This window comes from Phoca vitulina, unplaced genomic scaffold (genome assembly GCF_004348235.1).
Source record: "Phoca vitulina isolate PV1807 unplaced genomic scaffold, GSC_HSeal_1.0 scaffold47, whole genome shotgun sequence".
In the NCBI taxonomy this organism is placed as follows: domain Eukaryota; kingdom Metazoa; phylum Chordata; class Mammalia; order Carnivora; family Phocidae; genus Phoca; species Phoca vitulina.
Genome location: NW_022589750.1, coordinates 4,296,464 through 4,321,322, shown reverse-complemented (window position 1 = coordinate 4,321,322; position 24,859 = coordinate 4,296,464). Strand labels below are relative to the sequence as shown.

The window sequence follows — 24,859 nt, the reverse complement described above, 5'->3', positions numbered from 1 at the left end:
AGAGTGGGGATGGGGACATGAGCGGCCACGCTGGCTTGCTAGCTCAGCGATTTCTGAGACCTGAAAGCAACCCAACAGCAACGCAGAATTAGCCATGTTATTTGAAGTTACTCACATAAAGAGATTTATTAATTTTTTTTATTGAACGATAAGCGACGTGCAGCATTACGTGTTGGGCGTATAGCATAGCGCTCTGATATTTTTACATGTTACGAAACGATCCCCGCAATAGATCTGGTCACCGTCTGTCATCACACGAAGTTATCACGGTGTTAGTGACTACGTTCCCTAGGCCGTCCTTTACATCCCCGTGACTTATTTATCTTGTAACTGGAAGTTTGTACCTCTTAATCCTCTCCGCGTAAAGAGATTCAGATGATCTATGTCCACTGCTTTTATGTGCCTTCCAGAAGCAAGATGCATGTGACGTGCTTTTAAAGTCTTGTGTATATGTTCTGTATATCAAACGAGAAGCATTTGAGGATGATTCTGGGTTAGAGAATCCACATGAAAGCATTTAATAGGATGGTAAAAAACATTCCTCCTTAATTGTGGGTCACAGCTTCTTTCTACAGTTGACGTCTCTGTGGGAATTGGACTTGAGTCAGGGTCACTGGGACCAACTAAGGTCTGGCCAGCATTAGGCTGTGCAGGGGTCTCTCAACCTCGGTACGATTGACATTCGGGGCCGGGTCATTCTTTGTTGCTTGCGAGTGGTGGTTGGCATCATCGGAGTTTAGTGGCATCCCTGCCCTCTGCTTACCAGACGCTGGGAGCTCCCTGTGGTGGGCATAATCATGACCACCCCAAACCCCAGCCCCATACACACACATCCAAGATATCCCTGTCTTGGTCCCTGCAACCCATGAGTATGTGCGGTGACATGGCAAGAGAGTTGACGTTGCAGATCAGATGACTGTGAGATGGGGAAATTATCCTGCATTATCCGTATGGGCCCAATATAACCAGACGGGTCCGCGTGGAGAGGACTGGACAGACCATTGCTGGCTTTGAAGATGGAGGAAGGGGGCCGGCCATGAAGGAGTGCAGGCCGCCTCCAGGAGCTGGCAAAGACAAGGGGACGGATTCTTCCCTGGTGCCTCCACAAGGAACACAGCTCTGCCACCACCTTGATTTTAGCCCACTGAGACCCTAGAACTCTTAAGGTAATACATTTGTGTTGCGTCAAGCCACCAAGTTTTTGGTTACTTGTTCCAACAGCAGGAGGGGACTGACACATTGCCCACCGCTCCCACCCCCATGGTGGCCACTAGGAAATGTCTCTGGAATCGCCTCTGGTTCCGAAACACGGGCTCCGTGGAGCGTCATATTGTTTTCCCCAGAAGCCGTGAGAGGAATGGGTTTCTGTGTCGTGCAATGGGAATGAGGCTGGGAGTGAGTATGCCCAGCCCAGCAGGGTTGGCTCTGGGGGGAACCAGTGGTATAAAGGGGGGCGGGTGCCGCAGCCCCTCCCCGAGGCTCCTGGAGCTGTCACTCTGCCCTTTAACGGCGTAGTGTTCCTGTTGGTGCTTGTGCATATTTGGACAGGACTCGAGGAGAAGCTGAGCTATCTTCAGCTACACCATAAAAGAGAATATAAAAACTCCATAAAACACTGAAATGTGAGCCGAAGCAGCATAGCTCGCGGAGGCCTCGGCTTGGAGGGCCAGCACGCTGGGCGCCCTTGGCACCATTTGTAGGAGTCGTGGGCGGGGAGGAGAGGCTGGGGAGCCCAGCCCATGCTGGGGGCCACCAAGCCCGGGCTCTGGGCCAAATACGCAGCCCCCTGGACCCAGCCCTGATGCTGTGATTCTGTTTATTTTGCTGAATGTGACATTCATATGGTTCTGATTTCTTCTCTGTGATCTGTCATCTGTGTGCCTTGGGAACCAGAAACCAAGCCAGGTGGCTTTGAAGTTGTTGTTCTGGGGTAAGTAGGGAGTCGTGCTTGTCCAGGGTTCATTGGGACAAGCACGAGGTGCCCTTTGATTTGAGATGCGCTCCAGGAGTTGAGCGGGAAGCGGACTGGCTGGCGAGGTGGGTTCCGGTCCTGGCCCGGGAGCTGGGCCGGGTCAGAAGGGAGGGATGGATCCATTCCGTGATGGGCTGGCCTAGCTGGATCCAACCCATAGATGGAGGCCGGTGGTTCCCAAATTTCAGGGTGCGTCACATTCACTGCCCAGGAGGCCTTGTTAAAACAGACTGTGGGACCCTAACCCCAGAGTTTCTGGTTCAGGAGGGCTAGGATGAGACCCAAGGGTTTGTACTTTCTAAAAAATTCCCCAGTGTGGCTGAGGCAGCTGGTCCAAGGTTGAGAACCATGGGCCTAGGACCAGAAGAGGGTCTTTGTAATGAAAAATGGTACTGATAACGAACAGTTCTCGGAACTCTACAGTTTATGCATGGGGACCCCGTGTTTGATCCAAACACCGCTACGACGAGACTGTGCCATCCTCTGATTTTTTTTTCCCCCCAAGGTGAAAAATTGTTTTTTTCTTTTTTCTTTTTTTAAGATTTTATTTATTTATTTGAGAGAGAGAGAGCATGCGTGCGTGCACGAGGGGGTTGGGGAGGGAGGGCAGAGGAAGAAGGGGAAGCAGACTCCGCGCTGAGCAGGGAGCCCAGTGTGGGACTTGATCCCCAGGACCCTGGGATCATGACCTGAGCCGAAGGCAGACGCTTAACCGACTGAGCCACCCAGGCGCTCCAAGATGGACTTTTTTGGGTGTACAGTGGTACATATATATAGTCATGTAACCACACCCTCAACCAGGATATAGAATAATTCCGTCACCCCAAGAACCTCCCTCATGCTCCTCCTCTGCTCTCAAACCCTCCCCCGCCCCCCATGAGCCATCCATCCCTATAGCGTTGTCTTTCTGAGCACGTCATGTAAATAGGATCGTACGGTATGTAACCTTTTGAGCCTGGCTTCCACACGTGTGAGATGCTCCAAGTCACCAAAGTGACTTAGTTGTATCCGTAGTTGGCTCCTTTGTATTGGGAGTTGTGACCCCCCCCCATGGATGTACCGTGGTTTGCTCTCCATCCCCTGTGGATGGTCTTTGGTTGCTTCCAGTGTGGGGTTATGGTGAACACAGCTGCTACGCACATTCGTGCCTAAGACTTTGTGTGGACATTTTTTCCCCATTCTCTCAGGTACATACCTGGGAGAGGGATGGTTGGCTCGTATGGTGAGTGTATATGTCCACTTTCTAGGAAACCACCAGGCTGCTCTCCAGACGGGCTGCTCCGTTTTGCATTCCCACAGCAGTGTACGGGATTTCCAGGGGCTCTGCGCCCTCGCCGACACTTGGGGTTGGCATTCTTTTTATTAAGTTTCGTCCTTCTAGATCAGGGCTGATTTTAAAATGTGTGAATGAATCGCAGAAAGGCTCGGAGTTGTCCAAGGCCCCCCAGCCTCTTGGTGGCTCCTTGGACCCAGACCTTTTGCCTTGAAGGCTGGGAACATTCTGGGTGGTGGCTGTGTTGATCAGGAGCTAGGAAGCTGGAGCTGGAGCTTCTGAGTGTGAATGGAGCTCAAGCAACATCCAGGGCCCGCGTGGCCGAGTAAGGCGCATGCCCAGGGACTAGGGAAACAAGAAGAAAGCAGAACAAAGAGATGACCCAGAAGGAAAGACACACATCCTAGCATCACAGAGGTGGAAGGCACTAGGCTGCTTCTCCATCCCTTAGCCCCCCGCCCCCCACCTCTTATTTTTAGGCTGAGGCTCAGGCAAAGCAGCCGACCAAATGTACTCACTGTGTCTGTTGACTCCATGCCCGTGGCAGGCCATGGCAGGAGCCACCTTTGTTTCCAGAAGCATCCTCGGTGATAGCATCAGGGCTTTTGCAAATTGAGGTACCTGGTCAAGATCAGCATACTCCCTCGGTGCCTTGGCCTTGGGGCCGCTCCAGGCAGGAGCTGCCTTTAGGAAGGGGCTCGTGCGGGGGGGCTGTGGTCATAGCTGCAACCAGAGCCGGTGACTTAATGGGAAGGAGGGAGGTTCACCAAGGGGAAGGCCCTTTCTCCGGAGCTCGTCCCTCCCACCCTCGAGGGGACTGGGCGAACTGCCCTGGAAGGCTGTGGACATGCTTTCCCGATTGCAGAATAGTTCTCTTTCATTTTGAATATCATTTGTTTGGTTGCTACGGCAACGCCAAGTCTCTATTTTAATGCTAACCTGCGTGGCTGCAACTTTCTATATATAAATGCTGCTTTGCACAGTGAATTAGCTGATGCCACGGAAAGCAGCGGATGTAGAGACGGTGGCAGAAAATGACCAGCGTGTCAGCTTTGCAAGAGGAGGGACTGCAGGGCTGAGGTGAGTCGGAGCCCCGGGCAGGTGCTCGAAGCTCACTGGAGCCCGGCAAGAGCCAGGGGGCCGGCCCGGCCGGGGGGCGGGGGGCACCTGCCCTGGAGAGCCTCTGTGGGCAGGTGCTTGGCTCTGCGATGGAGTGACCTGGGCTGATGCTTCTGTTCGCCCACCTGTCTGCCTTGGCATTCCTTCACTGAGTCCGGGTCACATGGGGACCCCAAGGCTTGGGAAAGCGCAAGCCACTTGGGCAGGGGGTGGAGGGTATCTGAGGTGGTGAGCTCAATGGGAAGAGAGTTTTTCTTGCTGCCTTCAACTTACCTGGGCGCCCTCTTCTGAATCTTCACCTCTTCTGTTTTGCTTTTTTCTTAATTCCTGAGTGTGGCCACGCCTTCTCAGGGCCACAGGGTTCCAAATGGTGCAGGTAGAGTACTCAGGAAAAGCCTGGAAGGGGCTTTCGGGAATCAGCAGGGTCCGCTCCCTCGGGCTCCAGGTGAGGGACAAGCCCAGAGAGGTGCTGTGTTCTGCCAGATGTCACACGGCCGGTCAGGGACAGAGTGGGACAGCAACCAGGTCCACGGGGATCTTCTGACTGGGACATCTGTGCCTTGTGGGGGCGCATTCTGTCGGGTCGGGGCGGCCCTGGGTGTACACACCAGAGCTATGGGGGCTGTAGAGAGGGAGGCACAAGTTGGGGGGTAGATAACAAACACAGGATTATGTAATAGCATCTGAAGCCACTTAAGGCTTTTGGAAAGTGCATGCAAGTGGGAGTCTGGGAAACTCAGATTCGTGTGGATTCAGCCCCTTCCCATGCGACAGTTGTGTTAGATTCTCTCGGTTTCCCCACCTGAGCACGGGGCGCACAGAATCTCTTTTCTTCCCCAGCTCCGTTGCGGTAAGTCAGTGTCACGGCCCCCGTGAACCGGTCGGGGTCTGTGTTCGGGCCCTGAGGGGGATGTGATGCATCTGTGCACAGAGCAGTTTGGAAACCACACAGCTCCTTCTCCCCCTGGGGCAGGGAAGGGGGATGCTGCCGGGAGCAGAGTTCTGCAAAGATTGGGTTTTGTGGTGTGAAGCAAAATGCAGTGCAATTTTATCATGATTGGAAAGTCTCACTCAGGGCTTCCTCTTCTTTGACATCAAGCATTCGACAGAGATTTTAAGTGCACTGGATCCAGACACTTGGACCCTGTTTTCGAAAAAGAGAAGACCCGAGGACTCTAAGCGCCCGTGAGTGGTACACAGTCCTCGGAGGCTGGGAGAATCGGGAGCATTTATCTCTGCCTGGGTGGGTCCAGGGAAGTGAAGCGAAGGAAACCTTTATAGGAATTTCTGATGCAGAGGGAGGTCAGGGAGGGGATCCTCACAAAAGGAGATCGGGACGAGGTAAAGCAGGGTTTCTTGGAACCCTGAGTCTCGAGCCACACAGTGTATATGATCAGTGTTAATCAGCCTAAAAGGTCAAATGGGAAAATCTCAGCATGCGTTGAATGCCGTAGGGAACACATCACGACACGAAATCTGTGCTTTGCGTGTGTGTACATTGGGTCGTGAAGTAAAATGCGCTTTTCACTGTGGGTCAGACTTTGAAAAACAGAGTTAGGTGAACTGCTGGCATTGGGTGGTTCCCTGAATGAGCCAGAATTTTCTCCTGCAGAGAGAAGGCTGTGGATCTCCTTTCCAGGGAAAAGCCTGAAGGAGAAAGGAGGGCTTCTCAGGGGGAACCCTGGGCAAGCATCATTTCGAGACGCTGATGTGGTGCTGTGCGCATCGTGAGGGGACGGCAGGGCAGTTGGGAAGTGTGAGGTCTGGGGACGGGGAGGTGGCAGCCCTTCTTCCCAGGGTCTGAGGTCAGGAGGAGAGCCCCCCGTGGGCAGATTGAGAAGGACACTGTGATTCTTGCAGCGACTGCCCCGAGGAAGGGAAGACCCAAGCCGGGGTGCCAAGCTCTGGGGCGAGAGGAAGTTGGCCACACATTTGCATCCCTTAGAATCCCTGGACACTGGAGTTCAGCTGCACCAGCAGGTGGTGTTGGCGGTAAGAGGTCTCCACGGAGGGATGGTTAGCATAGGGTGGCAGCAGCTAATTCATACTCTTAGTCTAGGATGGTGGTATTCAATTCTTTAAAAACCAGGGAGCCCTCTCTCGAAACAACTGCTTATGCAGATACCCAGCAATTTCTCGAGGAGCTGCAAACTGGTGGCCACCGGTTAGAATCGAGTTCAGGACCGTGGGAGGTTTTGTTGTCGTTTTCGCCCATGGTTTCATTTTAAAATTGTTGAGTCGGTTTGCCAACATCTAAAAATCATCAGATTTCACATTAGAAATTAAGATACCCAGCGTCTCTTGCAAAAAAAAAAAAAAAAATGAGTAGCTTTGGTGACGCCAAGCTTTGGCATCCTGCAGGGCAACAACACGCTGATGCCGAGGGGTAGGTTTTCCAGTTTGCTGTAGCCCCCACCCATCTCTTCTGTTCACCAGCACTGAGACCAATAATGGAACAGTGGCCATCATTCCTTTTTTTACATTGGGGTAAAATTGGTATATAACATTTATAAGTGTCGGTGTGCAACGTTGTACTTCAACATCTGTCTGTGCTACAAAGTGATCACCCCCAAAAGTCTATCCCTCACCAGACGACTCAGGCCTCTGTCCATTTTGTGCCCACCCCCGCCAAGCTCTCTTCCCCTCTGGTCAACATCAATGGGTCTTCTGTATCTGTGATTGCACATATGAGTGAAATCATGTGGTATTTGTCTTTCTTCTTCTGCCTTATTCCACTTAGCATGATACTCCTCTAGATCTATCCGTTAGTTCTGCTCTGTTCTTTGTTATTTCTTTCCTTCTGCTAACTTTAGGCTTCATTTGTTCTTCTTTTTCTAGTTCCTTTAGGCCTAACATTAGATTGTGATTTTTCTTGTTTATCGGGTACGCCTGGATCACTATGAATTTTCCTCTTAGAACTGCTTTTGCTGCATCCCATGGGTTTTGTTACGTTGTGTTTCTGTTTTTTTTGTTTTTTGTTTTTTGTTTTGTCTTTAGGCATTATTTGATTTCTTCATTTCTCCGATGACCCACTGGTCACGAAGAGGCATGTTGTTTCATTTCCCCACGTTTTTGTAGTTTTTCCAGTTTTCTCCTTGTAATTGATTTTTCGTTTCATACCATTGTGGTAGGATAGGATGCTTGATAGGATTTCTGTCTTCTTGAATTTTTTGGGACTTGTTTTGTGGCCTAACATTTGATCTCTCCTGGAATATGTTCTATGTGCAGTTGAGAAGAATGTGTGCTCTGTTGCCTTTGGATGGAATGTTCTGAGTATCTGTGGCTCAGAGCATGGATAGAGGGCCTACACCTGTTACTGTCATGTTCCATCCTTTGAAGACCAAGAGGGGAGGAAAGACGGGGATCCCTGGCCAAAGAAAAGGAGTTGAGGATTTCACCCCACATCACTCCTGGCAGAGTCCCATCCATGCTTCGAGGGCTGGAGGAGTATTTCTGTTTGTGGGATCCCAGCACATCCTAAGAATCCCTTTTGATCCAGCCATCAGCTATTCAGCACCTCTGTCTGTGGGTCTCACTGGTGCAATAGTAGTGAGCAAACCCCTGTGCCTTTGAATGTCCTAGAGAGAAAGATAGTCACTGGGCTCTCTTCTTATGGGAGAAGCGTTGTGTGACCCTAGCAGACAAGGCCAGTGGATTGAATGATGTCAAGAGAGATCAGGTTGGCTGCTCAAGCATATCAGAGGTAACTATGCATTCGTGGGCTGGGAGTCCTTGGGTGAAAATAATATACCAGTTCTTTAAAAAGTATGGGTAAGAGCCCACCACATGTGTACATTTCACATCAAGCATTGGTCGCTCAGACTGGTTTTGTCATAGATGATCACCTCTGGCCTCTACCCACTTTCTCTCTGGCTAAAAAACTTCAGTTACGTTTGTGGACAATTTAGGTGACAGAGAGAGTGAGTCTGTCCTGAATGTATTTACTTGGAGGGCCCTAGGCCCATGAGAGGCTTGTTTCAGAGACCCAGCCAAGCTACTGATGACCCTTCCCCAAGCCTGTCTGGTTCATTTGTGATTTGGGGACCCCTGACAGGATTTCAGTATGGAAGTAGGCTCCACGCCCTTCGTGGAGCCCAATGCGGGGCTTGAACTCATGACCCTGAGATCAAGACCTGAGCTGAGATCAAGAGTCAGACACTTAACCAACTGAGCCACCCAGGCACCCCTGCCTCTACCTTTTTGTCTCCTGCTCTTCCTGTACCCCTCACATGGGTGGCCAGGTGACCCCAGAAAGATAAGACCCCCACTTTCTAGGGGGGGACTGACAAATCCTACTCAGAGACTTGGGGGCATCTCCATTGATTCCACATATGTTCACTGGGTGTGTTTTCTGTGTCTGGGGACACATGTGAGTAGGACACTGTGCTTGCTCTTGGGGAGTGATGACCACTCATCGTAGGCCACGCAGACGAGCAGCCGTGAAAGTAGGAGTGGACCAGCTCACGTGGGAGGGAAGGTGGGGCTGCATCTCCTAGGGGAGAGCGAGAAGCGAGGCGCCAGGCCCACCAGACAAAGCAAGGCGGGCCCCCATCCCAGCTGGAGCTTTGAATGCAGGCCAAACCTCCATGCTGCCTCTGCTTCCTCATGTGGATGGACGGGGGGCTGCCAGCATGCACAGAAAGCTACTCACAGTGACTCAGTTTGTGGGGCTCAGTCAGTATCTCTCTCCGGTGTCATTCCACCCCGGCTGCTGGTCAGGGCTCTGTTCTGTGGGGATGTTTATCTTAGTCCTTCACTTCCCTCCTCCAGCTCCTTTTCCTCCAGTTAGCCCACGAGGCCTCCCGCTGCAGTCAGCCACCACCTTCTACCACGGGAAGCTGGTAGTTAGGGGCTTGGCCGGTCTTGGCCTCACTCACCGTAACTTCTCCCTGGAGTATTTGCCCTTGGAGAGAGGATTCTTGGTACCGCAGAGGAGCCTCGAGTGTTTTGGGGGTGGCCTGCATTGAGCGGGGGAATTGCATTGTTCTTGGAGCCAGGACACCAGGGTCAGACTGGTTCTGTGTCTTGTGAGTCGTTAAGACCTTGGGGACGACCCCCCATTTTTACTCGATTATGGAAGGAAAATAAGAAGAGTTCTCTCCAGCGTTCTCATGAGGGTCAACTAGGCTACGAGATGTAAAAGTGGCCCCTGCAGACATGGCAGGTGCTGGGCTCCCTGGATTTTACTGTTCCCTTCCAGTGGGCCTCTAGACCCTAATCTTGTCCGCTGAGCATAAGAATCCCATTTCACCTGCTGTTCCTCGCACGCCTTCGATGAGCCTGGTCTGTGTCAGGAATGGTAGAAGGTGTCCATCGGCACAGATGAGCCCCGGCTGTTGGGAAAACCCAGTCGGTGCCATGGGAGTGACTCAGCACCGTGACCTGAGTTGTTGACGACTTTCCCCAAGGGTTACTCGGTGACTTAACAGGGATGGGAAGGTATGGGGAAAGCTAACATGTATGGAGTTGCTCCTGTGGTTTTGGCCCTCAGATCTTTGCAAGAATTCTGTGAAGGAGATGGTGGTATTTCCATTTTTGCATGCAGCAAAGAGAAAAGATGAGTTTCAAAAGAGGTTGAAGCGACTTGCCTGAGGTTACACAGCTGGAAAGCTGCGGAAGGCATACATGAACTTCCTCTGTGCCTGGCTGAAGGTTAGAAGCTGGGGTTGGGGGCAAGCCAGTGGATGCCTGTGGCTGGTTTCTGGGGGTTGTGTCTGCTATTTATCCTTTCCCACAGCCCCAACACATCCATGCGCACCTTGTTTTGGGAATCCCTGTTGCGGAGTGGGGATTGTGGTTTCTAGAAGTTTCTGGAATCTTGCAGACCTCCTCATTGGAATGGGGCTTTGCATTTCAATGAGTGGAAAAAGAGGCCGAAGAGGATTTGCCAAAGGGAAAATCAAGTGCGTTTATTCACTCCCCTTCACTCCCCTTGTGTGCACAGATGTTTCCTCTCTGGGCCCCCTCCCTACACGGGGGGAAGGGGGGGCCTTACTGGCCACAAACGGATGGGAAGTGGCTCATGGTTGAGCAGAGAGCTGGACTCACTGGAGGTCGGCTTGCACAGAGCAGTGTTGGGGTCAGCTTGGGGGCCGTCCTATGTGGGGCTTTGGCTCTTGCCAGGCTGTGTGACCAGAACTAGTCCTCTAGCCATGCCAGCAACATCAGCACCAAGATTTAGGGCGGCCAGAGAGCAAGAAGGAGGGGGCTCTGCGCTGGGCTGGGGGAGACTTGGCATCCAGTCCCCATCTGTCTGTGGGTTCAGTTTCCCAATCTGTAAAATGGTAGCATGGGATCAAACGATCCCTGGGGTCCCTTCCATCTCTAATTTTTGTGTCCGCCTTGCCCTGGACCAGAAAGCTCCTTACTATTGCCCATTTCATCTTAATTCATTTTCTTATAAATAAAACCCCCCAAGTCTCCTTATCATTTGAAAGAAAGTATGATGAACCCTTCATTTTACAGAATGGCAACTGTGAAGGGAGATATCAAGGGGGATTTTATTAGCAAATACTCTGTAAATATTTTAAATAGGGCTGTATTCATACATCAGTTCATAATGGAATAAAGTAAATATTTTTTTTAAAAAAATGCATTAAAATTGGGGCACCTGGGTGGCTCAGTCAGTTAAGCATCTGACTCTTGATTTTGGCTCAGGTCATGATCTTGGGGTTGTGAGCTCAAGCCTCGCATCGGGCTCTGCACTGCGTTTGGAGCCGGCTTAAGATTCTCTCTCTCTCCCTCTCCCTCTGCCCCTTCTCTCCTCAAAAAAAGCATTAAAATTAATATGCTCATTATAGAAAATGGAAAAATACAGAAAAACAGAAATAAGAAAAAAATATTTCAGATTTTTTTCATTCCCCCCTCCTCTTTTTTTTTTGGCTGTATATATTTGTCTACATAATTGGGATCATATGGTATATTTTAGAACTGGATATGCTGATTTTGGGGGAAGGCAGTGTTTTCCTGATTGTAAAAGTAATTTTATAAACACGTTTAAAAAAAGAAAAGAAAAATTTTGATTTGTACAATTAAAAATAAATAAACATTTTAAATGTGATAAAATGAAAACAATTAAAACAGCCGGAGAAATCCCAGAATCCAAAGATGACCTGCGTTCACATTTTCCTGTGTTCCCTCAGCGTTTCATTGGCGGGGGTGGGGGAAGGGGTGTGGGGCGCATCATTTTCCACCTTTTCACCGTGCTGCGGACTCTGGTTCTTAAAGCGGGAGCAGCTCTTAGAAGGCGATAGGAAAGGGGGTTTTGGTGAACAAAAGCATTGGCCGCTGGGTGGCTGATTGGTCTTTCCTGATCTGGGGAGGAGGGAAGGCTTGGTTCATTCAACGGGAGTTTTAAATATGCAAAAGTCATTCTTCCCGTTCCTTAGCAAACAGAATGGTGCTCTACACAGCGCAGGTGGCTTGGGTGGAGGAGTGACAGAGACTTGTCTAGTGATGCTCCCAGCGCAGTGTCCCCAAGGGTCCAGTAGCTAATAGACTTTTTTTCCACTGGACATTCTTTTCCTGCTTTGTCGAAGATTAGTTGACCATAGAGTCGAGGGTCCATTTCTGGGCTCTCTATTCTGTTCCATTGATTGATGTGTCTGTTTTTGTGCCAATACCATACTGTCCTGATGATGACAGCTTTGTAGTAGAGCTGGAAGTCTGGAATTGTGATGCCGCCAGCTTTGCTTTTCTTTTTCAACATTCCTCTGGCTATTCGGGGTCTTTTCTGGTTCCATACAAATTTTAGGATTATTTGTTCCATTTCTTTGAAAAAAGTGGATGGTATTTTGATAGGGATTGCATTAAATGTGTAGATTGCTCTAGGTAGGATTGACATCTTCACAATATTTGTTCTTCCAATCCATGAGCATGGAACGTTTTTCCATTTCTTTGTGTCTTCCTCATTTTCTTTCATGAGTATTTTATAGTTTTCTGAGTACAGATCCTTTGCCTTTTTGGTTAGATTTATTCCTAGGTATCTTATGGTTTTGGGTGCAATTGTAAATGGATCCACTCCTTAATTTCTCTTTTTTCTGTCTTCTTGTTGGTGTATAGGAATGCCACTTATTTCTGTGGATTGATTTTACATCCTGACACTTTACTGAATTCCTTTGTGAGTTCTAGCAGTTTTGGGGTGGAGTCTTTGGGGTTTTCCACATAAGGTATCACATCACCTGCAAAGAGTGAGAGTTTGACTTCTTCTTTGCCGAATCGGATGCCTTTTATTTCTTTTTGTTGTCTGATTGCTGTGGCTAGGACTTCTAATACTGTGTTGAATAGCAGTGGTCAGAGTGGACATCCCTGCTGTGTTCCTGACCTTAGCGGGAAGGTTCTCAGTTTTTCTCCATTGAGAATGATATTCGCTGTGGGTTTTTCGTAGATGGCTTTTATGATACTGAAGTATGTACCCTCTATCCCTACACTCTGAAGAGTTTTAATCAAGAAAGGATGCTGTACTTTGTCAAATGCTTTTTCTGCGTCAATATATTAAGAGTATCATATGGGTCTTGTTCTTTTTTTTATTAATGTATTGTATCACATTGATTTGCGGATGTTGAACCAACCTTGCAGCCCAGGAATAAATCCCACTTGGTCGTGGTGAATAATCCTTTTAATGTACTGTTGGATCCTATTGGCTAGTATTTTGGTGAGAATTTTTGCATCCGTGTTCATCAGGGATATTGGTCTGCCAAAGATCCAGTAGCTCCCCTGGTGTCAGCCCATGCTTGGGCAGAAAAGACAGCATTGGTGAACAGTGCTCCCCACACATGGCTGGAGGCTTCCTCTGTCCTGGCCCTGAAGGATGTTGCAGGAGACACGGGTAGCCTGATTCCAGGATGCATGCAAAGCAGAGGAGGAGGGCCGAGGGAGACACCGGTCACTGGGCTTTGCCCCCGAGCCGGACAGTCCATTGGCTGGATTTCTGAGCTGGGGATCTACACTGTGTAAGAAATGCTTTTATATGACGATGCCCCATTGTCCTTATCCTCATGCTCATCTCTCTCTCAGTGTCTGGAGAGTACATGGGTGGTTTCTTCACCTGCATGCTTAGAGAGCCCTTTCTGTCTCTTTCAATGTGAAATATTAATACAGCTTGGCTGGATGTGTACGTCTTGAATCTCAGACGTTCGGCACCATGCTAATCTTCTCTGTATCGTTCCAATTTTAGTATATGTGCTGCCGAAGCGAGCACAAATCTCAGACGTTTGGAACAAAAACTCATACTTGCTGCTCAGTTTGGTCCACCCTTCAGCAAATGCTTATTGAACTCCCAAGTGATGAATGAGACCATGACCACACCTCACAGAGCTTTGACTTGGGTGGGATATGTCTTCTAGCACTTTCCAGCACTTTCAGAGGGCTGACGCCAGCCCCTTGGTGAGTCCCGGCCTTATGGAGCTTTGGTTCCTGTGGGAAGTGCTCGTAGCAGGAGCAGAAGAAAAGTCTGAGGAAAAACAGATTTCCCAGGCAGCCTTTCTCTTTGCCTCTTGGTGGGCATGATTCTGAAAATTCTCTTTTGTTATTTTTGCAGTCGGTTATTGATTTTCGTCTACATGGTCCAGTCTTTTTTTTCTTTTTTTAAAGATTTTATTTATTTATTTGACAGAGACACAGCGAGAGAGGGAACACAAGCAGGGGGAGCGGGAGAGGGAGAAGCAGGCTTCCCGCTGAGCAGGGAGCCCGATGCGGGGCTCGATTCCAGGACCCTGGGATCATGACCAGAGCCAAAGGCAGACGCTTAACGACTGAGCCACCCAGGCGCCCCGGTCCAGTCTTTTCTAATTAAACATGCATTACTTTTTCATTTCCTTGCCCCCCCCCCTTTTTTTTAACCTTTGCAGTTTGGGGAGATCCTTTGAAGTGTAGCCTGCATTTTATTAATTTAACTTTTTAAAAAATCTTTATTTACCCGTAACCACTAATGTGGATTTAAGTGAGCAATTTTGGTATAATCCTTATCTCCTTTGTTTTTTTTCTTTGTGTCGTCCTTATTTTGGCCGTCTTTTTCCATGGCAATTTTCTGTTCCTCTTTCAAAGAGGACTTCTTGCTTTCTAGCAGTTTCCTGACATTGTCTTCTGAGAGGTGCTCTTGCCTTGAGCCCTTAGCATGGTGCTTCCTCACCCTTTCCCCGCCTTCCCGTGCCCCTCTCTTTCCTCCTTCTCCCAACAAGGCAACACCCGTGTAGACGTTGCATGTACCGTCGGACGCAATATGAATCGTGTGTCATTGGTCTTGGCACTGTGTGCTCGCGGGGGAAGGTTGAATCCCCTTCACAGTTGCCTACCTGTAGGGTTGGTGATGCACACACCTCGCAGCCAAGGCTCTCCCATGGCCCTCACCGTGGGAAGGTCCTCTGTTTCTCCCTTGACTCCCCTCCTGGGCCTCCCAGCGGGTGATGGCAACCTCGCTCCTGCAGTGAGGGGTATGTGGTCAGTGGAGAATTCGAGCTTGGTTTTCTAGGTTTCAAAAAGAAACCCTCCCTAGACCATTTCACACTCCTCTATGGTAATTTTACACATAGTCTGAAACTGTGTTTCTTAAAGTGGGCCGAAGTTACCACTAAGGATATTGTTAAGATCCTCGTAGACCGTGTTGTGATGACTGTTTTTAAGTTATGTTTGTTTAAGTGTGTAACAGGGAAGACAACCAACCACGCCAAATCCATGTTTCATAGCTATTCCTGCTTAGGGTCAGGCTAAATTCAAGCTCATTATAAGAGAGTTAAAAAAAAATTTCCGGGTAAATAATAGGACAGCTGATGCATACGAATGGCAGAGTTGGGACAGGGGAACGTGAATGGCTGGAGTTTAGGAGATGTTGAGCCGAGGCGTCCCTTGGGTCTGGAACCGAGCCTGTTAAGGCGGGTGCCATTTCTGATATGTCCACTTGATCTTGGGAATCTTTTATGGAGAGGGACACATGGGAACCTTATGGGGGGCCTCGGACCCCCCCATGCTGAGGGCAAGAAGGTAGCTGTCAAGCCCCTCATAGGAGCCATCCATAGGCCCAATGGGCCCAGGCCAGCCATTGCCTATTCACAGCCTTGTCCTCTCTCTCCACCCTCTACTATCTCAGTATCTTACCTCCCGTCCCCATGTGTCCTCAGGCTCCCCAACTCCTCATATGCTCAGGACCAGATTCCCACGCCCACCTCACTCCCCTGCTCCTCTTTCTGGGATTGGCAGGGGGAGCATCCCCTCCGTCATCGGTGAGCGTCTTTTTCCGTCTCGCTCGTGGACACCGCTACCTATCCTTACGATCCCGTCCTTCTTTGCTTTCTGTGACTCATTCCCAGAACTCGCGTCCATTCCTTGCCCATCATGGAGCCAGCCCCCGAGTATGAGGCATGGGGCTGCATTGGAGGGGAGAAGGACGGAAGCCTTTGAGGGTCTCGGAGAGGGGCACAAGGTTTGCTGCAGGCACTCCTGGGGGGCTCATGGGAGGGAGGGATTGGGTCCAAGGAGGGTTAGGGGGAAAGTGAGAGCACGTCTTGGGGCTCAGCTCTCCATTCTTTCTTCATAAACTGAGTCCACCTGTAGGATTGCACCCCCATTTCCGGGCAGATACCCCAGCCCCATGGGTCAAGGGCCACACGCAGCCCTGCTGCACCCTGACCCTGATCAAGCACTTGGACCTTGAGTATGGAGGCCGTGAACTCTACCGTATATCCCCAAACTGGCTTCTACCGTCGCCGGATCTCCCTGAGTACTGGGTCCAGCTTCTCTCGTCCCCTTCAGGATCGCCTTTTACTTCCTCCCACTTCTCCCACATCTGCTCAGTCACCGAGGCCTATTCTACTTGTCACTTACTGTCCCTCCATTCTGGTCAAGCCCTTCCTTTTCATCCCTGCTGTCGGGCAAATGCTGTTATCTTCTGAGAAGCCTTCTCTGACCTCCCCAGCCGAACATGACCTTGCCCTTCTCTGGATTCTGAAAGCTCTTACTGTCTGCCGACTTATCGCTTGGCACTTAGGATAGACTCCCTTGTGTAGTTGTTTCTGCTTTTTTCCTTGTGTCTGTGCTTTATCTTCCAAATTGTCGAAGCCAGGTCCCTTGGTGTTACACTTGCCTGCGTCTTCCACAGCATTTGGGAAGAGGTTGCTGGTAACCATAGTTGCTTGACTAATCCTATAGCCAAGGGGCTGCCTGTGAGGGGGTTGGGAGCGTCTTTGAGACCCTGCCCCCCCCCCCCCCCGAGATTGCACAGTCTGGTGAATAATTTTTCCCTTCACGACTATGAAGCATTTAGAAAAAGCGAGTCGTCGCCATACCCTGTCTTTCTTATTAATTATCATTATAAGACAACACGACTCATGGTTCTCCTTTGGTTGTAGAACGTGGCCTCTTTTGGTTGACAGTTTTCAACTCAACCGAGACAATGAATAATAGCAAGAAGGTTGGCTGCATCGGACTCCATGAAACTCCGGGGAAAATGGAGCTCCATGGAAATGATTGTTGGTCTTTTTTGTGTTTGGATCACGGGTTTCCTACTGTCCTTCGTTTGTCCACGTGACACCTGGTGTAGGAACCTACCTATTTGCAGAGACCAGAAGGAGAGCAATTTGTGCTTTTTTGCAGCCAACTCAAATGATAGAAGACTATCCATAAAGCAAAACTCAAGGGACGTCTGGTTTGAGACACTGGGATCACCCCAAACCGTAAACCCCTGAGAATGTCTTTATGAGTTTTACGCACCCCGAGATATCCGTGTTGGTGAATCCTAAAGGATAAAACATTTGCGGGCCTCTGGTTTGTTCTGCTTAGCTCAGGTCAGAGCAGATTAGCCTCCTGGTTCATAAAGGCCCAGAAAGGTCTCTTGCCGTTGGCTGGAGGCCATCCCGGGAACCGTGAGGACAATCTCTGTGTATTGCCCATAGGGGTGTGTTATTGTCTGTGATTGTGTCTGTTCATGAGTGTGGTGCAGTGTCAGAGTGGTGCCAAGGCTGAATAGCCTTAAAACTCTCCCCTCTTTGCTGCCATAAAACCAAAAAGTTACGGGCTGTGAGAGCTTCCATGGGTATTTTAATTCCATGAAACCTGAAGGACCCAAGGTGAAGGTCTTGGCTGTCCGGGTGCAGATGGAGTTTTGCATTTACCTTCTTGTGGGTGGGAGCCTGTGTTTACTCCTCTGTTAAACGGGGATGATACTAGAAACCTCCTCGTTGGCTTGTTGGGTGAGTTATATTGACACAAGGCATGTGACGCACTTAGGACGGCATCTGGCCCAGAGTGAGAGCTCAAGAGAGCTCATTGTCGCGCCCCCCGCCCCCCCCCCCCCCCCCCCCGCCCCCTGCAGCGGATCGGAACCTGACAAGCAGAGAGGGGAAGTAGAGCCCCTCGAGCAGCCCACCCCAGGCTTTGAGAAGGAAGAGATGAGCTCTGCCTCTGGGGGTGGAAGGAAAAAGACCAGAAAGGTGGGAGTTGATGTGTCCAGGGGGAGGCATGTTGCCATTGGCCCTCTGAGTGCACGCCCCCCTCAGCAGACAAGCCCGTGGTTGACATTAGGATGCTGGCTGTGCTGCCTCAGTTTCCCCAAGATTGAACACCAGATGGACCACAGTGAGCCATCTGAGCTGCCCCAGACTTGTCTTATCGGCTTCACCAGCAGGCTGGGGAGACTTCTCTCTGGGTGCGTGCTTCGCATCTCCGGAGATTCCATCCCTGGGTATCTTATGGTGTGGCTTATGTCACACTGGCCAGGGGCCCTTGATCTAAGCTATCTCTGTGGGTCCCGGACGTGTGTGTGTGTGTGTTAAAACAGACATGACACCATTTTAACCATTTTTAAGTTTACAAGATCTGTGACATCAAGTGCCTTCACAATGTTGTGCAACCATCACCATCTACCTCCAGACTCTGTCATCTTGCTAACAGACACTCACTCTGTCTCCATTAAACACTAACACCACATCCCACCTCCCCTCCATCTCCCCCTGGCCCTTGGCAATCGCCATTCTATTTTTTTTTTTTTTTGTCTCTGAATTTATTCTATTCTAGGCCCCTCCTAAAGTAGGATCCTACAATATCTGCCTTTTCATGACTGGGTTATCTTGTTTTGCCTAATGTCTTTAGGTTCATCTGCACCGTAGTCTGGGTCAGAATTTCCTTTCTAAGGTTGAACACCATGCCGCTGTATACACGCCACATTTTGTTTATCCGCTCATCCATGGATGGACACACTTGGCTTGTTTCTAAATTCTTTGGCCATCACGAGGAATGCTAAAGTACAACAGTATAGATAGCTGAGTCCCTACTTTTCCGTTCTTTTGGGTGTATACCTAGAAGTGGAATTGCTGGACCTATGGTAATTCTGTGTGTAACTTTTTGAGGAGCCGCCATATTGTTTTCCATGTCGTCTGCTCCACTTTGCCCGCATCCTCGCCAATGCCTGTTCTTCTCTGACCTTTCTGGTTTTATTCATTTGTTTGTTGGTAGTGGCCATCCTCATGGGTGGGAGGTGACTCCTCATTTGGGTTTTAATGTGTTTTCCCTAGTGATGAGTGATACGGAGCACCTTTCCACGTGCCCATTGGCCATTTGTATATCTTCTTGGGAGAAATGCCCTTTGCCCATTTTTTGTGTGTGTCTAGGGAAACTTCAGCTCCTACTCTTTCAGCCACAAAAACAACTGCCTTTATTGGGTACTTTGGTCCCCTTTGCTCTATGCTCAGTGTTTATGTGGATTTCCCCCCTTAATCCTCCCAACAACCTTTTGAGAAAGGCACTGCCAGTCATCTCCCTTTTATACTCCCAATACACTCCCTTATATTGAGCTCAGGGTCCACTCCTTCCTCCACTTGCAGCTCAGTTGGCTCACTGTGGTCCACTTGGTGTTCAGTCTTGGGGAAACTGAGGCCACACAGCCAGCATCCTAATGTCAACCACGGGCTTGTCTGCTGAAGGGGGCGTGCACTCAGAGGGCCAATGGCAACATGCCTCCCCCTGGCATGGGGGAAGGTTCGAGGCCCCATGCTAGGTATCACAGCTAGTAGGTAGTGAACCCTCTTCATAAATACACAGTTCATCCATACATTTGAGAGAATGCTATTTATAGGAAACCCATCTGGACCTCGAGACTTTGCGGTCCCTCGGGAAAGCCATGTTTACTAAGATATCAAGGCTCATTTCCTAAAATCACAAAGGTTTACATTGAAAGCAGACATAGAAATGTGTGGATTTGAAGTGCTAACCCTTCAGCTGCGCCAAAAAGCTGTCTGAGTGGAGTGATTCGATACATTCACGCAGGATCCAAGTCTCTGGTCTGAACTCATTTAGTTGGTGGGTGCCATATTGAGCTCAGGGTCCAGTCCTTCCTCCACTTGCAACTGACAGCTTTGTGATCCTCAAGCCCTTTTCCTCTGAGATGCATGGCATCGCCCCCTAGTCACCCACTGTCTGTCCAGGTTTGGAGGCAGCGAGGGCAGAGCGAAGACAGGGGACCCTCGTCTTGCCCTTCTGGGGCTTTTCAGCCCTGGATGGGTCTAACACAATGGTTCTTTGGGGGAGCATTCCCCATTCTTTGTAGGTTGGTTTTTATCTGGCCTTGGGTTCACACAGCTGGGGCTGGGGCCGAGGCCAGAGCTGTGACTTAGGGTTGGGAAGAAGTTGGCGGAACATTCCCCAGCAGGGCTTGGGCAGGCCCAGGGAGTCCCGCCTAAAATATAGTGGACAAAGGAGCTCTTGTCCCCAGGCCTGGGGGTGGGAGACATCTGGTCAGTGACACAAGCTTGGCCATTGTGTGTCGTGACCTCGGCCAACTTTTTTTAGCTGAGAAAGGGGAAAAAGAGAGCGTGAAGGAAAAAAAAAAAAGCCTCCAGAAACTTCGCAACTGGGAAGTCCAGAATGCGTCGTTGATTTCCTCACAGGACCTGGGGCAGATTTGGAAGGAACTGTGCAATGTAGGGTGTTCTTTGTGAAAGAAGAGCAGCGTGCAAAGCCGCAGGAACGCCCTCTGGGGTGTCCCCGGCACTGACCCTTGGCACGATTGTTTGCACCAGCCCCATTTCCCGTAGAGGGTGCCATGGAGAGGAAGTTGGCAGGGGCCTGGCCCTGGGTCTGGGGACTCCATGCAGGGCCCAGGACTCTCCTCTGAGTTACTGGCAGCCCCGTGAGGAAGACTAGCTCTTCTCTGATGGTAAGAATCGATCCAATGGGCTCAGCTTTTTCTGCGTGTTTCTGACCTAACTTGGGTATTTTAGAAAGCGGTTCTGAGGACCTCTGAGATGGGGAGCTTCTCTGAGAAGCCCTGGGGGGCCCAGTGTGCTGGGCAGGGGGGCTCCTGTAAAGCATAAAGAGCTGGGAGAAAAGAGGACTTGTGTGAGATTGAGAAGGGGGGAGGAATGAGATGTGATGTCAGAAGGGGTTGTTGGTGGAGGGAGCGGGGGGCAGCTCCCGGTTACCTGGGCAGCAGTTCCGTGGAGGTGTGTGACCATATGGTGGCAGCATGGCTTGTGGGGACTGGCGGCCACATCTCGCCTCCCTCACTTCTCCCAAATCTGAAGCTTGGCTTCTATCTGTCTACCCACCTGCCGTCTGTGTGGCCCGGTTCTAGCTGGGACCGTCTACAAGGGAAAGCCTGTTGGGGGCTCCCCTGGGGAGTCGAGGATCTGCCCAGGGAGCCTGGTGTCTATACTGTGGTTCCAGGCTGGGCTGGGTGCTTCTGTCCAGTTTGGTGGTGGCAGGGGTGGGCTGTGGTAAGGGGCATGCATGGATGCTCTCTTGAGACTTAAGGGTGGGATAGCCTTATTGTGCCCACCTTCCTGCCTCTGGAAGTTAGACCACCCCCCCCTTTCTTGGAAAGAGGGACCTCCCATCAGCCAAGACTCTAGTGACCACTCTCTGGAGGCTCTGGACAGCCGAGGGGGGGTCCAGTTCGTATGGGAAGGCTCGTCTGTGTCTGCACGTAGCCTTCTTCCAGGACGCTGTCTCCCAGCCACGGGGTCGGACAGCATCTCTAATTTTGGTGTGGCTTCTGATGGAGGCCTGAGCCTGTGCTCGTCACCCAGGGGCACCTGGAAAGTTCACAGCAGGGCTTCTAGGAGGTTAAAGCGCATCTGAATTGCCCAGGGACTTTTAAAATACAGAGCCGGGTGCTCGGGTAGAGCCTGGGACTCTGCATTTCTAGCCAGCTCCCAGGGGACAGCCCAGCGGCTGGTACACTTGCGGAAAGATGGTGTGTAAAGAACCCAGACCGATCAGTCACGTTCTGATGGAGTGCTGGGGAGCGCTGGTGGGTTCTGGTGGGTCTGGCCTTGGCTGTGGGCCATAGCAGGGAGGTTCACAGAGAAGAAGGGACCAGCAAAGAAGCTGGACCCAGACGAGGGTGAGAGCCCAGGGGAGCCTCTTGGCAGAGACGGAAGCATGCTGTGCCCGAGCTGAGGTGGAGTGTGTGTTCAGGTCCTGGCGTGCGTGCGTGGTGAACGGCTTATCTCTAGCAGGCTCAGAACAAGCCTATGTTGCGGGGGGCGCCTGGGTGGCTCAGTCGGTGAAGCGTCTGCCTTCGGCTCAGGTCATGATCTCGGGGTCCTGGGATCGAGTCCCGAATCGGGCTCCCTGCTCAGCGGGGTGCCCTGCTTCTCCCTCTGTCTCAGTCCCTCCCCCTGCTTGTGCTCTCTTTCCCTCTCTCTCTCTCAAATAAATAAATAAAATCTTAAACAAACAAAAAGAACAAGCCTGTGTTGGGTGTGGGGCGAGTTCCAGCTTCGGACACAGAGAAGCCCGGGGTCGCTGGGCAGATAAAGCTCAACTGCGTGTGGCTCTAGGAATGACAGGGAAGGGGCTGACATAGGCCATTCAGGGCAGAAGAACTCCCCGGAACTCGCCGTGTTGAGAGGAAGAAGCCCAGTGTTCAGGGGGCCCAGTCTGCTGCCTGTGAACCCGTGTCTAGACTTGAATGACACTTTTCCCCTCTCACGAAACAGCACGTCCTTACATAGCAGGTGGACTAAGACCAACATCCAGAATCCTCGAGTTGTAGAAAAGAGAGCAAGAGAAACCAGAGAAAACCCTAGGAGACCCTCTGGTCCGACTTCTGTATTTTCGAGATAAGGAAATCAAGGCCTCCCCGCAGAGATGAAGGGGTTGCTCAAGGCCGGCCCTCCCTGCTCACATCCCGCGCGTTCTCTGCGCAGGGGGGGCCCCCAGAGCAGTGGTGGGTTCCAAGCTTGTGACCTCACCTGAGCGAGTGACTTTCAGTTCCGTTCGTCTCCTCTGAACTTGCGGGGTCTGTTCTGAATGGAACAGAATGCTCGGTAAATGTGGGTAGGGGGTTTTCTTCAGGGGCTTGAGAAAGTGCTAGAAACCCTGGCATGAGGCATTCTGGGATTTTTGTACCTTAATACGAAAGGGGCTTCGTTAGGATTTCCTCTTCTCCCTGCTCCCTCCACCCCCCTGCCCCCCATTCCCCCCAGTACCAAGTGTTGGCAAAATTCGCTTATTCCCCGGCTCTCTCCTCTGCAAAGGGAAATTGGATCAGGAATCCTGTGGAGGGGTCCTCACCCTTCCAGGAGCTGCCTAGGGAGCATGCTGCTGGTGCATGAGCCTCAGCATGTCCTTCGGAAGCATCTTCTAGGGCAGGGTAATCGATATCTTTACCGATATATACTAGTGTAGAAAATCCAGGGTGTAGGGTTTTTTTTTTAAGATTTTTAAAATTTTTATCTTATTTATTTGTCAGAGAGAGACAGCGAGAGAGAGAACACAAGCAGGGGGAGTGGGAGAGGGAGAAACAGGCTCCCCGCTGAGCAGAGAGTCCGATGTGGGGCTCGATCCCAGGACCCTGGGATCATGACCTGAGCCGAAGGCAGATGCTTAATGACTGAGCCCCCCACGCATCCCTCCAGGGTGCGTTTTGAGATCCTTCAGGACGAAGGGAAGTGCTAACCCCCCAGCCCACCTCCTTCTTCTGACAGATAGGGACATTGGAGCCCTAAAGAGGCCGGGACAGTGACTCGTGGCCAAGGGGAGGAGAAGTCTGTGTTCAGCCTCCCCGTATGGGTTTTCGGTAACACTCACAACTTCGTGAATCCTGGATTGGGGCATACATTTTAATGACTTCCAAGTTCCGTTAAATCGCTTTGCTTCACTGGGGGTCTCAGACGCATATCCTTCCCATCCGTTCCATGTTGGGTTTGGCTGAGGAAATTTTCACTCTCTGGACCATGCAGCGGGGGGAGAGGTAATGTGACACGAACGTTCCTGTTCTGGCTCGGAGGGCTCCGTCCTCTTGTGTTTATGGGGTAGCTGCATTTGCAAGCGTGAAATGTCCCTTGTGGTGGTTTTGGGCCCTGTTACGTGACATGTTCCCCAGGTCATAGAACCCCGGTGTCGGAGGGCTGGCAGCCCCTGGTTTTACAGATGAGGAGACAGAGGCCCCGAGAGGCCCAGGGAACTGCATGAGTTACAGCTCGTTGTCTGGGAACACGGTCTCCTTGCGCCTAGGCCTGTGTGCTTTCTGCCGATGCTTCTGGGGTCCCGAGGTTGGAGGTACGATATCAGAATGGCCCACGCTATTTTTATCTGCCGGAGAAAGGGTAGGAGGAAAGGAGCCAACATTCCTCGAAGTGGAGAGTTTGAATAAAATGTCTCAGTTAATCACGAGCTGGTGAGCAGACTCATTCAGGTTTTCCTGCTCAGAGGCCAGAAGCCCAGACAGCCTGCGAGGAGCTCACCGCCTTGCCCTTTATAACTTTGAAACATCAGGGCTGGACAGATCTTAGAGGTAGGACCAAAGTTACAGGCTCTCTTTGGGGTTTCTCAAGCCCCTCTAGGCTCCAAGATGGGGCAGCAGGTGCAACTTCCCATCTTATTCCTAGAGCTGTTCTCCATGTTTCTGGAGCGCCTGTGGGAATCGCCTTCCCCCACGTGAGCCTGAACATGGCCATGAGGCCGTCGGGTACCTGCCCTAAACCTCAGTACGGAGCAGGACTGACACAGTTGTGTTGTTCGGTCAATACGGAGATTCTCCCAAGAGACGCTGAAGGGTGGGCATCTCTCGGTTCCCTGTCATGCTGTATGGGGTTGCTGGGCGGAATGCCACCAGCAAAAGCACGAGCCATCTCACATAGGAGATGTCTGCTGACATCCAGAGGTCCTCATTTGGTGCGCTGTCTCCTTTGGAACCCTATTCATCGGCCCCTCTGTCTTCTATCTGGACGGCAGGTGCACCAGTAATAGAAGTGCCTTTCTCTGGTGTCCGTGGAATAAGGGCTCTCGTGGGAATGTGTGTAAGGCCCGAAAAGAAGTCATTTCCTACAGGATGGATTCCTTCCTGCCCTCCACTGCTTGACCCGCAGACACGTCAGGGCTGTGAAATGGCTTCTGACACGATGGGGGTTGCGGGGGGCGGGGGTGGGGGCGTCCAGCTCATCCTTGCACTTTGCGGTATTGTTCGCAAGATTGTTTGTCCGCCCTCGCCCCACTGGAGACCCTGTGTTTTCCGGCTTAGCCAAGTTTCCCTGTGAGGATTGACTTCCTGTGCCCTCGCAGAG

The 24,859-nt window shown here is 50.9% G+C and overlaps 1 protein-coding gene and 1 non-coding gene across 7 annotated transcripts in view; one reads left to right on the top strand and one right to left on the bottom strand.

Moving 5' to 3' along the window:
* Positions 1-24,859, top strand: part of GAS7 (growth arrest specific 7) — a 194,070-nt gene that overhangs the window by 82,037 nt on the left and 87,174 nt on the right. Inside the window, exons 1-2 of one of the 6 annotated variants that reach the window (XM_032432018.1) lie at positions 4,236-4,325; positions 5,464-5,549. The exons of 1 other annotated variant lie outside the window; for it this stretch is intronic. Coding sequence is in view for 2 of the 5 variants with exons in the window: in XM_032432014.1 (XP_032287905.1) it covers positions 4,240-4,325 (86 nt within the window). In the remaining 3 variants the exon portion in view is untranslated. Of the gene's footprint in view, positions 1-4,158; positions 4,326-5,090; positions 5,215-5,463; positions 5,550-20,167; positions 20,506-24,859 lie in introns of those variants that run through there. 4 more of the 6 variants (XM_032432014.1, XM_032432015.1, XM_032432019.1 and 1 more) reach the window with 4 other exon arrangements.
* LOC116649399 lies at positions 13,460-13,563 on the bottom strand. The gene has a single exon (XR_004302664.1). It is a non-coding gene; the product is annotated as a U6 spliceosomal RNA (small nuclear RNA).